The 16,581-nt window shown below is 34.1% G+C and overlaps 1 protein-coding gene and 1 non-coding gene across 2 annotated transcripts; both read left to right on the top strand.

Annotated features, from left to right (window-relative positions):
- Positions 1-3,087: 3,087 nt before the first annotated feature.
- TRNAG-GCC (transfer RNA glycine (anticodon GCC)) lies at positions 3,088-3,158 on the top strand. The gene has a single exon. It is a non-coding gene; the product is annotated as a tRNA-Gly (tRNA).
- Positions 3,159-3,665: 507 nt separating this feature from the next.
- Positions 3,666-8,781, top strand: LOC147297305 (uncharacterized). Its single transcript, XM_086236895.1, has 14 exons — positions 3,666-3,792; positions 3,916-4,144; positions 4,225-4,399; positions 4,497-4,580; positions 4,808-5,049; positions 5,287-5,524; positions 6,224-6,303; positions 6,383-6,467; positions 6,702-6,833; positions 6,917-7,030; positions 7,349-7,396; positions 7,647-7,731; positions 8,010-8,066; positions 8,165-8,781. Exons 2-14 carry the CDS (start codon positions 3,936-3,938, stop codon positions 8,305-8,307), a joined length of 1,692 nt encoding a protein of 563 aa, XP_086093021.1. The 5' UTR covers positions 3,666-3,792; positions 3,916-3,935; the 3' UTR covers positions 8,308-8,781.
- Positions 8,782-16,581: the final 7,800 nt, after the last annotated feature.

Raw genomic sequence — 16,581 nt, 5'->3', positions numbered from 1 at the left:
ATTTAAGTGGATTGATAACACCACCTACTGTTACGGTTACACATAATAATTTCTTACATTATTGAAATATATAAGTTTCAAATATTAATAAGCTAGGATTATGATAAGTTAATGAAATAAAAAAATTTGAATATTAATAGTTGTAATTAATACTTATGAAACATTATATTATGCATATGTTTATAAAAAAATAGTGTTTTTCAATTAATTTTAATGTACCATATATGTTTGCAAAAAGCATTATTGATTGAGAGATTAATTCATAAGCATATCCAAGTATATATCCATCTATCTGTAATACCTAAAAAGAAATCATATTTTAAATTTATGTATATATATTAGTACTTAAAAATTAACCATTGTTTCTTTAAAGATTCTCCAAATCAATATCGTAACTAATAAAAAACATTTATGGCAGATCAATAAGTACCCTTTTGGGTTCTAGCTAGATGGGTGATAGAGAAACGAAAAGACCAAGGAGAGGTAAATATTGAGACACGAAAAACTATAAAAAATGGATTTATTTGATAGCATATATCATTGTTTTTGGTTTTGTGATCTATGTTTTCAAAGATGCAAAAGAGAAATGAGAGGAAAGGAAGATGATAGATACATTCACACAGAGATGAAAAGGATATAGAGAGTGATTAATATATAGAAAAACTTTTTGTTGGTCGGATCGAGATCGAGATAGAATAAGATAAACTAAAAGTAAGAAATATTATGTGTTCTTCCTCCATTCTACTTCGTATCTCTCATCTGAAACCTCCCCTGTTTTATCTTTCTAATTAATTTCTCATCTCTATAATTTTAAAATAAAAATATTACGAAAAAACATTCAAAGATTACTGAGTAATCAGGATTCTTTTTCTTGTTTTTCTAGTAGATGAAGGTAGAGGACGGTGAGTTCTATTTTTTACCATAATGTAAAGTGAGTCATGATTCTAAGTCATGTTCTTTTTCTTAATCAAACAAGTAATTAGGAAATGATTTTTTTTTTCTCATATAGGGAAGAGAGTGTGTATGTTCTTATGTTACACTAGTAACAACAATGTTGAAATTCCAACTTAGGCGTATCGTAAAAGCATTTACCAATTAACTTTTTCTTACTGTATATATAATTGTTTGCAATTGATAAAATAATGTTAGCTTATATGTATAAATATTTTTAACTGATTCTAATTCTCAATAAAAAAAATTCATATAAAAGTTGATTAATTAGGATAAGTTATTTAATTCACCTAAGGGTTGTCTCATATACTGAGACATATATTTATATCCACGCATATATTTAATTAGGAAGACTAAGATCTCGTATGGACACCTCTCATTCCCTATCTTGACAATGTACGTAGTGGTTGAGAACAGGCTTCTAGTATGTTTGGACACATTTTTCGTCCAACTAATGTTGTCCAACTTTGGTCACGACTCAATGACTCAATTGTGCTATGCGTTTCCATCCCATCGTACTCTTTTCCTCCTTGGATCACACAACGCAACACAAACAGCTGGGATTTCACACATCTATCAAACTCGATCTAAAAATTAATATATATATGATAGATATTGTCAGAAGCGAAACATTAATCAATGTTGCAGATACCTGAACTGCTGAACACATGTGGGGGCGGGCTAACTTAAACTGTAACTGAGTCAAGCAGATCAAGCCAAGTGGCTCACTTTGAAATTAATGGTTTTGGAATGGGGTTACTGGGTTAGGTGTAGGGGCTCCTTAGCTTGTTAATAGGTCTACTATTCCTATCTCCTTAATTACAAAATTAATGTGATTCATTCATTTTGGCATTTTGCCGATAAAGAAAAAGTAGCTGAAAAATATTAATATTTATCGAGTTTGAGAGCTTATTAGTTACTAACATTAATTTTTTACAGGTTCGTTCGAGTTTGACTCTCGCTAACTACAAATTCATACTCAAATTTATTACCAAGTTGGAGTTTAGATGTTGTATACTTGTATGTAAGACTTTTCCATATATCTTTTATGATAATTAGTCACATGAGCAATGAACTAGATATCCATCAGGTGATTACAAGAAATGCATCATGTTGTACTTATATGCATATGTTGTGAATTTTTCGCATGTTTTCATTTATGTGGTGGTTGATTGACAAACATTATAAAGAATTAATAACTTGACAAATGATTCTGATTAGGACCTAATTAAAGCTACGCATGAAATAATTTCTGGTAAGATAAGGAGATTAGGTCCATGGAATATGGATATGGCCATATGGGTCCTGTCCTAACTTTAAGCAACAGAAGGTGGTGGGTTTGGGAAGCTTTTAGCTTCTTCTACGCCCTTCGGTCTTAATGGACAATGGATATTTACATATAGGTATCTGCCTGACTGTAAATTTAATTAGTAAGTGGAGGGCCTATAGGCAATTATAGAAGTAGTAGGTAGATTGGTCAGTGATGTTGGGAAAATGATTGGTCATCAGTATTCAGTAGTACATATATATAATTAATGGTGTGTACGTACGATACATCATTGAACAGTGATGTTTCTTTCCTCTCCACAGAAATGGTTATATCTTATGATCAAGAGGTACAAGAAAGATATTTTGTAACTATTTGGGTACGTAGAAGTCACTTCTTATTCTTCTTCTTTTGGTTGCATTGGGACAGTATCACAACATTCGAGCTAGCTAGCATGTGCAGCGACTACTTGATATCTAAGTAATTGCAAATGCCAAAAATCAATCTAGACTGATATTAATATCTCTCATGCTTAATTAGTTTGTCAAGGCCCACATGTGCAGGAATCACTAAGGGATTAGGTTGTCTTAACTTTAACTCATAACTACATGGTCCAAACTGTGGAGGTTCATGCACTTGACAAAGTTACTTTTCCAAAAATCAAACCTTGACTTACTTTTTATTTATATAAACTTATCTTTTTAATATACATTTTAAATATTAAAATGTAAACCTAAAACACTTAGCTTTTAAACCCAAATAATATAGTTTTCAATAGAAGCACATAATTAGCACCTCAAAATATGATGTCAACATGCGAATCACAAACTTGAAATTAGTAGGAGAACGAGGCAAAAGTAAACATCAAAGCACCAGTGGTCTAGTGGTAGAATAGTACCCTGCCACGGTACAGACCCGGGTTCGATTCCCGGCTGGTGCATTTTTATCATTTTTCTGTTTATTTTATGTCATTCATGATAAAAAATACCCACCAAAATTCTTAACCATGGTTTAGTTTCCCACGCGTTTTCAAACGCAAAGATCAACTCAGGTTACCTGTTGTCCCACCACGTGTACGACCACGATTCGATAACCCTCAAAAACGCGTCAAGCACTTCGCGCGCCTTTATTCCCACCCGACGTGGGCAGACCTATCCGCTTTCGTGCAATCACGTTCGCCGCCACGTGTCAGTCCAAAACCTCCAACTTCCAGTTCCTCTCCCGGTTGGCAGGACCACCTTAACCCGACGGCTACTCCCCTGTCGTCGTCATCGTGACTCTCACGACTCCTAATAATCATCGGAAACTCTCACTTTCCCACAATACCCCTTAACTACTACTGGACCTCTCTTCTTATACTCAACGGCGAATGAGAGGGTACGTTCGTAATTCCACTGAAACCTATCAATTAATTAATTCGGTTTAAATGAAATTAACTATTCTTCTTTCTTTTCTGAGTCTTGTTCTGAGTAACAAGGAAGCAGTAGAGAAAGTTCTTAGGCAGCTTGGCTCTGCTCCGTTTGATTCAGTTTCAACTGCTTCCACGTGAGCTTTCGATGCGATCTCTGCAAACAGTTAGTATTTTAATTTAATTATTATTGCTTCTGATCATTCGAATTTTTTATTTTCTGATAGCGATTTGATAATATTTATTTGGAAATTTGGTTGGGATTGAGTTGAATTGGATTGAATTTTAGGGCTGTGATTGAGTTTAGTGATGGATTCTGCAAGGAGTTGGTTCCAGAAATTCCAGCCCAGAGCGAAGAAGAAGGAGAGGGAGAATGCAAGAGATGCGCAGGAGAACCCTCCTTCTTCAGTGGACGAGGCGCCTTCCAGTGTAACCAAACAGAAGGTTGAGGCGGCTAAGCAGTACATTGAGAACCACTACAAGGCTCAGATGAAGTGCTTGCAGGATAGGAAGGAGAGGTAAACTACAACTCTCTCTCTGCCAAATTCTATATGGTTATTGAAGCTAATGATGCTGTGTTTGGGGTTTCATTTTGCAGACGTTGGATGCTGGAAAGGCGGCTCGCCGATGCTGATGTTTCGCAGGAGGATCAGATGAATGTTCTCAAGTATTTGGAGCAGAAGGAGACAGAGTATATGCACCTTCAGAGGCATAAAATGGGTGTTGATGACTTTCAGCTTTTGACCATTATAGGAAGGGGTGCATTTGGAGAGGTTTTCTTCTTTGCTTTTTATCATTGTCTTGTTGTCAGTGGACTTGTTAGTTTACTTCCAATGCATTGCCTTTATATTGTATGCTTCAAAAATGCAGGTCAGAATTTGCAGGGAAAAAGCTACTGGTCAGGTGTATGCCATGAAAAAGCTCAAGAAATCAGAAATGCTCAGAAGAGGCCAGGTATACTGTATACCAGGCACCACTGCTATTTCATATAAAAATCCAAATTAAATCTCTAAGTCTCGGTAAAATCTTGCTGAAGAACTATGAATTTCATCTTAATTGTGTGATATGCACTTTTTCCCCCCGAAAAAACGGAATGTGTAAGAAATGTACTTGTTTCTTTGTTTTGTCATTCATAAATGCATCTTCATTCATAGTTCTATTCTTTTATCTCTTACTGGAAGGTGGAACATGTTAAAGCGGAAAGAAATCTTCTTGCTGAAGTTGATAGTGCTTACATTGTCAAGCTCTACTGCTCCTTTCAAGATGATGAATTTCTGTATCTTATAATGGAATATCTTCCTGGAGGAGACATGATGACATTACTAATGCGCAAGGATATCTTGACTGAAGAGGAAGCCCGGTTTTATGTTGGAGAGACGGTCCTTGCCATTGAGTCTATTCACAAGCACAACTACATCCACAGGTTTTATGTCAACTCAATCACCCATTGATTAGACTTAAATATTTAATTATGATATAATTGATTTCAACCTTTAGCCATGTAGTCGTACGCACAGTCCTATATAATCATCGGAAAATTACCCTTAAGCTTTCTATCTGTTGGGTTTTTAATTTATTGTATGCCTGTGTTTGTTTTATTTGCTTCTGAGTTTTTTTAATTCAAATGCTATGTCAACATGAATTTTTGTATCTTTTATAGGGATATTAAGCCTGATAATTTACTGCTCGACCGTTATGGCCACATGAAGCTTTCAGATTTTGGATTGTGTAAGCCTTTGGGCTGTAATAGCTTTCCCGATCTTAGTGAGAATGACTCTTCAGTTGGAAGGAACTTAAAATCCCCACTGATGAGTGATAAACATTCTAACCTCCCTGCTACGCCAAAAAGAACCCAGCAGGAACAGTTATTGCACTGGCAAAAGAACAGGCGAATGTTGGTATGTTCTCTTTCTTTTCTGTATTGACTTTGGAGATCTAAAGTTGTGAGTGCTTCTTCTTCCTCTTTTTCTGTCTAGATTACAATTAGAGTTGTTTCTGGTGGGGGACATGCATTAGTAAAGAAACTAATACATAAATTAGGATTAGTTTGTAAACTGAAAGAGCAATTTTGGATTTTTGTTTGGCAAGCCAAGCTGCCTCTGTTACTGGCACTTGCTTGCCTGTGTTTCCCTTTGCAAAGCTGTGTACCTATCTTCTGAAGACTCGTAATAATATAATTAGACTCCTAGTGCCTGCTTGCTGTGTTGGAAAAGTTTGCTTGGTTTGGGACATGAATTAGAACTTTGGTTGGATTGTTACTGTGGTAGTATGCCATATTATGCTTTCTATATTGCTTCTGAACTTTGAGGAAACTAGGAAAAATAAATTTATTATCCAGGAATCACTTAAGCTGGTTCCTGGCAGTCATAGAATGGCCATGGATATATATCAGATGCAGAACAGGATTAGCGTTGTTGCTTATAGGGAAGAAAGATTACTTGTCTTGCTTTGTGTTGTTGCTTAAAATATATATATATCAGACATGGACATCTTTTACATTTCTTTCGTCCATTAATTGGGAGATGCTTTTGTTTTCAAGTGTTCATAATGAATATTCAGTTGTTTACATATAAATAGACCTGTCATATGTCATTTAGGCTTATTCAACGGTTGGAACTCCAGACTACATTGCTCCAGAAGTATTGCTGAAGAAAGGATATGGAATGGAATGTGACTGGTTAGTTATATTTTTTTGCACATATTTCACCTTATGACATGGAATAGTGATATAATTTGTAACCAGATATTTGTATCAGGTGGTCTCTTGGAGCAATCATGTTTGAGATGCTTGTGGGATTTCCCCCATTCTATTCTGAGGAACCAATGTCAACATGCAGAAAGGTAAATTGAAATGTTGAATTTTTGTTTTACGATTTGTAATATGGGGCATTCAGGTTCTTGAATAAGTTTTACAATGCAGATTCAAGAAATTGACTCTCCATAAATCCTTATTAATTCTTAACTACTTAAATGTTGGAACTTCAATAGTTTCTTAAGCAGTATTATTCAGGGATTCCCCTGCTGACATCTTTTTTGTATGTTCTTATTAAACAAGTGGTTAGTTTTGCCATGCAGATTGTAAGCTGGAGAACTCATCTGAAATTCCCAGAGGAAGCAAAGCTCTCTGCTGAAGCTAAGGATCTCATTTGCAAGCTCCTCTGCAATGTTGAACAGAGGCTTGGTACCAAAGGAGCTCATGAAATAAAAGTTAGTATGCATGACGCATGAACTCTCTCTCGCATGATATATGTTTTTTAAGAAAAAAGTTGACATGAGTCTCCTTATCTTAGGCACACCCATGGTTTAAAGGGTTACAATGGGATAGATTATATCAGATGGAAGCTGCTTTTATACCAGAGGTTAACAACGAGTTAGATACTCAAAACTTTGAGAAGTTTGAAGAGGTATGGAAATGACAATATCTTTCCAATATGGTTGTTATGTTCATGCAATATTTTTCATCTCTACTGTTCCTGATTATTTATTTATAAGAGGATATCAGAATCTATGATCCCTGGTTTTGATTTTAGCTATTTTGGCTTTCAAGAAATTTCTTGGATTGTTTGGATCATTGAACAAACATTATTGGGTTTTGTGCTTGCATACTTTTCATTCCAACTTGTTCTGCATGATTTGACATCTTAGCTCCAATCTCTTGCTTGTTGGTTGATGATTTCTTATGGCATTGTTATGGATAAACTCCCATTTTTCCATGCTTGCAGTTGGGGGCTCCAGTAGAAACTCCATCAAAATCTGGTCCATGGAGAAAGGCAAGTAATTACATATACAAATATTAAAGGAGCTTTTTTTTTTTTAAGAAAGAAAAAGCTATTATATAAATTTTCAAAGGTTATATCATATAACTTTTTTCCTGGGTTGAATTTTTCTTTTCAAAACTGGGCTTGGTACACATGCCAAATGCAGCTATGGCTTCCTCTTATGGTATTCTGTATTGGTCTGTTTTACTCTATTCTAGTAATCTGTTATGTTGGCTAATGAATCATGTTTCATTCATTTCAGATGATTTCTTCAATGGATACGAATTTTGTCGGTTATACATACAAGAATTTTGAAATTGTCAATGAGCATCATATGCCTGGCATTGGTAAGTATTAACCAGTAAATTGTGTAATAACGAAACTAGTTATGATAAGTATTAATATTCACATAATATATAAATAGACCATAGTGAAAAAGTGACCATGTACACTGTTTAATAAATCACTATATTTGAATTCGTAGCATATTATTCTTGAATCTTCATTAAATTCTAAAGTGAAGCTTTTCTTCGTCATTCTTGTTTGGGTGGAGGGTTGTCGGAGGGGTGTTTGGCTGGGATAATTTTAGAGTTTCATTGACCATTAAATGCACACTTTGATGCAGCTGAGTTGAAGAAAAAGAATAACAAGCCAAAGAGACCATCTATTAAGACAATGTTCGGTATGTGCTCCTTGCCATCGGAGTTCCTGAATATGATCTGGTTAGTTCTAGATTGTGTTTGCAGTCTCAAACCTCCACTTGGTTTTTGTTTTTTCCAGACAATCCTGATCCTCCAGAACCACCAAGTCAAGGAACCTTTACCAATCATTTGCCCACCCAGTCGCATGTTTCGGAAGGTTCAGAGCCTGCACGGCAATCTACCAGACCCCCACAACATCCACACAAACCCCCACGAAGATAACAAGCAAAGTGCCCTTTACAAGTTACTATTCCAGCTGAAGGAAAGTAAAGGCAAGATAGGAAAATGGTATCTGAATATTGTAAGTCTTAGTTTAAGTGATTTCCTAAGTAATCTTCTTAGGCTCTGATCAATGATTTGTTTATGGATTGCCACTTGCCACAATGGTTGCATTGCTTATAGAATAGGTTGATAGGTTATATAGCCAATTATGTCAAAAAATTGTTGGCAACTTCCATGGTTATAGTGAGGTTTGTCGCCATCATGTTTTCTGTTCATTTAGAGATTTACTGACAAAGCATATGGTTTAGAAGGAGTCAGGGACTCAGGGGACACATAATTATTTCCTCATACCCAAGTCCCAAGCCATGTAAATTTTTTATTTTTTTATTTATTATAATTGTAAACTCCATGTGCAACCAGGAGCATTTTCATGTATGGAGGCTAGGAATCGACCATAAGACGCTTCTTTTGACTTGTTTCTAAGTTCTAATCATTGACCGAGGACCTTTTTTTGGGCATCCATTTAGCATTTAAAAATTTCGACAACCACAATGTCTTGAAAAATCGAAGCACACTGAGATATTGTTCAAAAAGCAGAAACAACTCAACAAGCTTCCAATATATTTTTTTTTTTCCATTCTTTTTCTGTTTTGGTGTGATGGGGGCCAAAGGCCGAAATCAAAACAACCGGCCAAATCTACACAGAGCCTGTGGCCTGGCCACACCAGTTAAATCTCTCAGGGTTGGGCCCACAATAGTACAAGTCTTCAAAATTTAAGCTTTAGTCTCTCCACTATTCTAAATTTCTGATGTAGCAAAACAATCTACTTGGTCGCTCCCTTCTTCGTATTACCCCATCAAAAACTCAAGAACCAATAGCCGAGCAGAGGCTAAAAATCTTTTCATATAATTTCAACTTCTTTTGACCACCCACTTAAATTATTCCATTTTCTTCTGCAAAGTTACTCTATTTTATATATGATCACCATTTATCAGTTTTTCTTTTTTCATTTAACACCCCAATTTATAGTTCCACGTATGAGCAGGGTCTGGTGTATAAATTCGTAAAGAATATAGAAATCAATATTTTGTGGAACATAACTAACCATATATTGATCGAATGTCATAATGCAATGAGTTAAAAAAGAAAATAGGCCATTTCTGGCATCAACAATATTCATGTTCTTCCCAAGAAGTTGAACGTATCTGATGTTTAGCGTTTTATAGTCAATGAAAATGAGTTGTGAGTTTCTTTTCATTATTTCGAAAACCAAAACTACCTAAACAATTAACGAATTAATCCCATAAATTGCATATATGTTGGAATCTATTGAAATCATGGCACAAACATAAACAAGTTTTTTACCTAATTAATCATTTAACAATATAACGTGTTAGGAAACTAAAGAGTAATTAAATTCCCCGCACTAAACAACATTAAAGTAGTGCATTTTAAGTATTACTTCCATATATGCTGTCCACTCAGCTGTCAACAACTGCATACCCTTTATTTATTGCCCAAGTTAATGATTGCATAGAATTAGAACCTTGATTATATATATGTCAATATGTGACAAAGAAGACAAGAAGCACAAAGTAAATCATGCAATGCAAGGATTGTTTGCAAGCAAGACTACGGTTTTCCTCAACTTGAACTTCACATAAAGGGGCATGTTACATGTATAGGATCTCCAAACTGATCCCCAGAATAAAGACCAAAAGCCTTTTTTAACTTCTTCTTACTGGAAGTAAAGTCATTATGATCACATGGGAAAGGGCCACGTGGCACACCATTCAAGGGGTTTAATTATATATCATATCATCCACCGGACCACCTCCACGGCTCCACCCTTAATTTAATCACAATATTAATTAATTAATTAAAAGATGACAATTAATCTTGCAGTTCCCCATGTATGGGATTCGTTACATGATTACAATATTAGTCTCATGCATGTTTTCATGGTTCCCCCCAGACTTCAGACAAGAGAAGTTTTGGATTTCCAAGGGAAGCAGAACAGAAGCTCCCTTGTTTCATACATTGTATATATATTATGCAGATTAATTAAGCTCTGCCACATTATATGGACCAAACCCTATAAATAAATTAATAATATATAGCTAGCCAAAGTCTAGAATATATAAGAGTAGACCCTTTTTTCTTTTTTCTTAAAATTTGATATGCATGTAGATAGCTATATATTAGCTAATTAAGCCTATAAAATAGGCACTGTGGTTGGTGGTGATGAGCCAAAACCCCACCCCACATGCTCATAGGCTGATACTGCACGTTTCTGAAGAAACCATGGGAATTGCTAAGCAAAGGACTATATATATAATTGAAGAATTGCAAGTGGAGTTTAACTTGTTATGCTGTGATTGGTTGCCTGGAATGTCCATAATTCATTGCTGTACTCTCATGTAGAGTACTGGACCAGAATCAGCAGATCAATTAAGCACTATATATTACTCTTGATTCATGAACAACCTCAAAAAATGTTCAAAGGGGATCAAAGCTGAAAGATGGGTTTATGTTATGTTATGTTGTTCTAATCGAATGTAATGTGGACCCCCACTTGGACCTTGCTGATGTGGGGTCCAGGGGGGGTGCAAGGAATGCAATAGCTATTATGTGGAAAATAACTTACCTGTCCCTGTTATAGGGACAGCTGGCCGGTGGCAAGTAAGTAAATCACAGCCGTCCATGTAGCTAGAGGATAATTGATCATGATGTCAGACTGACCGGTAAGGTTGCCAGTAGGAGATGAGAGTGGTGACGTTGAGACTTGAGGAGAGGTGTCAGATTAAGCGAAAGTGTCATGCGTGCAAATCAATAGCGTTATCATAATCACTCATGGGATTATAAAATATGCATACCCAATACAAACACACCTCATGATCTGTATTATGTATAATTTAATTACAGGGGCATTCTTACTCATCCACCAAGGGTTGCAAGCTTGCAATGTTATTATTGATATTAATATTATTGTTAATATTATTATTATAAATTAGGTAATATACATATATATATATTAAGAATGTGGGTGGTTCACATGGGAGGATGCTAGGGATTCTTGTGGGAATTCAAGACAAAAGGCCTGTAGAGTACTGCACAGAGAATCCCAGTTGGGGTTTGTTCTCTTGTGGGTTGTGGGGAGTGGGAGGGCTTGTCATGTTACAACGTGGGGCAAGTGTTTCTCTCAGTGCCAGTCACTCAATAATGAGTTTGGAAAAAAAGTAATTACTATACCCTATATATATATATATTTATGGGATTTTATAGCATGGACCACCCTCAAAATCTGACTTTTGTTTATGAAGCTAGCCCTATAGAACATATATATATATATATATATATATATATGGTCCAGAGAAGTCACCATGGCCAACTTGATCATAAATGTATCAGCTTATTCAATTCCTATAAAATTACTAGTGCTAAAACTTGGCCATACATATAGCACTTAATTAATAAGCCCATTTCTTGTGGAGATTTATTTAGTTCAAGAGTATGCATGAATCATGAAAACTGTTGATATTATACGTATATACAAGGCCGGTCCGGTGGCCCTACGTAAGAAAAAAAGTTGAGGCCCTTTGCTTTTTCAATAACTAAAATTAATTGACCAAAAAATCAATAAGTAATTTCTAACTTGATACCCATCAATTTAGTAAGAGAAATTAAAAAAATAGAATTGATTTGAATTAATTGAGAATCTTTAAGTACACAAAAGCTGGAGTCAGTTTTAAAGATAAGTAATACATGTAGCAAGCTTTAGGCTGCAAGTAGTAAGCTTCTTGGCAATCTATATTTCAAATTCTCTACTAACAAACCTTTGCTACCAATTTAGAGAGCTTTATTACTCCTTGATATTAATTAAATGAGGCAAAGTGTAAAGCAACTAAGAGGAATAGTCGAATGGATGAAGGATGCCCTGGACTATGAGACTGAGAGTGATGAAGAGGAATGAATAGTTGACAAGGAATAGTTAGAGAATGAAGATGATTAGAGAAATAGTCAATGGATGAAGGAGACTAAGATTAAAAGTAGGAATAGTCAAAAATGTTTTTTTTTTAATTAAGAAGCCCAACTTAGAAGTTGGAGGCCCTTTGGGTGGGTGCGCCCTAGGCGATCGCCCAGCTCGCCTACCCTTATAATTAGGGCCAGCCCTGCATATATATATGTGACTACTAATTATGAAACTTATTATGACATTCACATTAATCAATAATTACCAAACATATATATATACACATATATAAGAAGAACTAACGCGGGCATTTTTGAAATTATTATCATTTTCACACCACCCATTATTTTAGTGAAGGGTACAGTATAAACATGTGCCACACAGAGAGGGAAAGTACTAAGAAAATAGTGAGGGGATAGGGATGGTTAACCATGGTCTTTGGAAGAATTCCAAAGCCAAAAACCTTAGAGAGAGAGAGAGAGAGAGAGAGAGAGAGAGAGAGAGAGAGAGAGAGAGAGAGAGAGAGAGAGAGAAGCTGCTAGCTTTGGTAGAGATTCTCAAAATGTCTCATCAAACACGTATATGGTGGTCGGCGATTCCCTTAATGATGATTGGCCCATTACACTTTCAAATTTCTAATCAAAGGCCACCATACCCTCCCCCACAAGGGCCACAACATATCATCCCCAAAACACTATTATTTTTTATTTCAATATCATATTGCAGCGAGAGAGAGAGAGAGAGAGAGAGAGAGAGAGAGAGAGAGAGAGACCCAAACCTAATATTTCTTCTTTAATTTTGGGCCACCCTTAAAAATGTCTAATCATAAATTCATAATGACAAATATGATATTAATCGATAATGATATACATATTATTATGATGTTACTTGTATAGCACCATCTCTCTTGATCTTTGAAGTGGTCATACATGCATGACTCCAAAAAGGAGCCCAACTTTTGGACCAAAACAAAAGGCATTTTCATCTGACCTCTTACAACAAAAGAATAAACTAAATCCTAATTATATATATAATAAATTACATACTTCATTATACGATTCTAACTATAATCCTTGTCCTTCATCATCCCGACATGTTATATCAGACGCCAGTTTATGTGCCTCACTTTCATCATAATCACCTTTGTTAAAATGTTAATTAATCATTCTTTCTAAATATTGTTTTTTTTTGTTGAAAGATGAATTAATTTATCATACTATAATTAAATGCCTTGATATATATATAAATATATATATATATATAAACAAAAAAAGTTGTTACCACAAACAACTACAATTTGTGCATATCAGAAGTGGCTTCTGAAATAGTTGAAAAATGCAAAGGAAACCCATCAAGTCTTGATGACCCACAAGTCACAACAGGAAACCATAGCTTAAAGGCCAGAGATCAAGGTTTCATCGTGTGATGGCCAGAGAGGTCAACCCATGTTGACCTTGAATTATGGTTTCATTGTCTCAGTGCAATCAAGAAAGGAAACATATATATCTCTCTAGAGAGTCTAGACTATCAAAAAATTAATTAAGAAAGGGAAACATCTCTCTCTATCATCATTAGCTTCGATTCGGTAGATATATAATAACGCCATACTTTATTAGCTAGCACAACTCCTAAATAATACTTGCTAATTATTAATATGGCGCAACATTCACATTCCATCGTCGTTTTGTTGGTTGGTGCATGACTCCTATATTCAATCAAACAGTACTAGCTCACATACACGATGGCGATACTAACAAGTTCAGAAAATAAAGTCATTAAACTAATTCGGACGGACAAGAATAAAAAAGATGAGCATGAGACAAACACTATATTTGGAAAAGATAAGTCTTATCTATAGAAAAATTATTATGTATTTAATCAAACCACATAGTATAATATCGGTGAATTTTATTAATATTATACTCTAAAAATATAAAATCATCCACATTATATTATAGCATGTGAATTGATTACATCATGTGATAATATTACAATTATACAAAATATTTTTTCCTATAGATAATTAAATGTTACGGATTTAGTTCTCATGCACAAAACAATTGAGTTTACTTAATATATATATACATAAATCATGTGGATATTGAATTCAATAGAAGAGATAACACATGAATTACTACATACGAGAAAAGTGAAAAATAATTAATATGAAAAAAGTAACATGAAGGCCTAAATTCCAAGTCATATGATAACCTCTTACTTCATATGGAATGAAAACCGAAAAAAGGATAACAATATTATTATATATAGATAGTTTTGGTACAGGAATAAATGCATGGGATCCATATGAATATATATTTCTTTTTACAAATTTGTTCACATGAATATTACAACCACCCTAAAATCACTCGTAAATATATAGGGTTTTTTTCATATTTAGTATCTGAACTTTGACCATTGTCTTAATGTGGTACATAAACTTTTATTTGTCCCCAATTGAGTACTTAAACTTTTATTTTGTGTCTAATAGGTACCAAAATGAATTTCTGTTAAAATTATCAACAAAAGTTAGGGGCAATATAGTCACTTCAAAAAATTTATATTTATATTTTAATTTTAATTTTTAATTTTTTTTGTTTGTTGTGTGTTTTTTTTTAATAATTTTAAACATATAAAGAAAATAATTAAAATATACTTTGACTATATTGCCCCTAATTTTTATTGACAATTTTAACAAAAATTCATTTTGGTACCTATTAGACACAAAATAAAAGTTTAAGTACTCAATTGGGACAAATAAAAATTTAGGTACCACATTAAGATAAAGGTCAAAGTTTATGTACTAAATATGAAATAAACCCAAATATATATTACCCTCCAAAATAGAACAAGCCACTCTTTTTCTTCCCTCTTTCGATATACCAATTTTAATCTAATTAGTAATTACCAAAAGAACAACACAATTTTGAAAACAAAGTTCTTTCTTGAAGAAAACTCCAATGCTTTCCCATTTAAATTTCAAAACTCTAGGCGCGCAGTTCATCTTCATTTCGGCTTTAAGCTTTGTCTTGAAGGAAACAAAGGATCAATTCAAAGTTTTCTCAAAGTCTGAAAGTTCTCACTGTCAAAGGTATCTCCATGCTTACTATTCTTTCTCTTCCAATTTTTGTTTGTTCTTTTCTTTTTTTTCCAACCCTATAGTGCCCTTAGTTTTTTTGTTTTCTTTTTAGAATTTCTTTTTTCTTTCATGCCAATTCTTCTAATTCTAGTACTAGTATAAGCGCGCGCCTTTTGAATTCCATGAAGGTGGAAGGAAATGTAATTTTTCTTATTGAATGATAACAAATAAATTAAGTTAATAATGATGATGATGACTATGACAATTATCAAAATTTTTTTTTTTTTAAGTTAGATATTCTTCCTTAATATCAATATTTATATGGACTATTTAATCCTGGTATTAATATTAAGAACTTAATTTTGCTTCCAATATTATTGTGTGTCATGTTTAGAGTTTATGCCTTCTATGTATCATATAGCACAGTCGCATAGAGAATCTCCAACTGATCCAAGTCGAGAATCTAATCATCTCATTGTCTAGAGTCTGGACCGGACGGCTTTGATCTGGCCTAGTCCTTGTCCTTGTTGTCCCATCCCATATAATAAAGGGTGTTATGACGTAATTATATATATATATTCATATTAAATAATAAACTCTATTGAATCAATATAAAAAATTAATGTAAGTGCTAGTTCGTTTGGTATCTTCTCGAAAACTGCTTTTTGTTTTCGCCGCCTCTAATATTTATAGACAAAATAAAAAAAAATCTTTTAAAACATTTTTTAGAATACCAAACGTCTCGTTAATTATCTAAAGAAAATTATTTCAACTCTTTGATTTATTGCTCTGTTTTTCCCCTTCAAGCACAATTTAACAACAATTTAAGTTAAGATCACCAATGCCATTAAGTTGTGTGTGTTTAGGGTTCATAATTTGTGATTGACCTTGAAGAATTAAATAGAGGTACGATCATCACAGAAAATATAAGCATAGGTTCAAAGTTCAAACTCAGAAAAGAAAAGTGGATTTTACTATGGTACGGTGTTACTCTTGAGTTGGAGATCTTAGAATAATTTTATCGCTAAGTTGTCCCTATAGAGGCTTTTTTTTTTTTTTGACGTTTTTTGCTAGGCAATTTAAACTGTTTTCAAGTGCTATTTGTGACATACATAATTAAATTAAAGACTCTTAATTTTAAAAACTTGTCCTTGAGCAACAATTTTGTTATCTTTCATTATGGTTCTCAAATAACTTTGATAACATTGATTGCAGTGAGAAGTT

Source organism: Dryas octopetala, chromosome 1 (assembly GCF_963921425.1).
Source record: "Dryas octopetala chromosome 1, drDryOcto1.1, whole genome shotgun sequence".
NCBI lineage: Eukaryota > Viridiplantae > Streptophyta > Magnoliopsida > Rosales > Rosaceae > Dryas > Dryas octopetala.
Note: the sequence above shows the minus strand (reverse complement) of the source record. Positions and strands in the feature narration are given on the sequence as shown.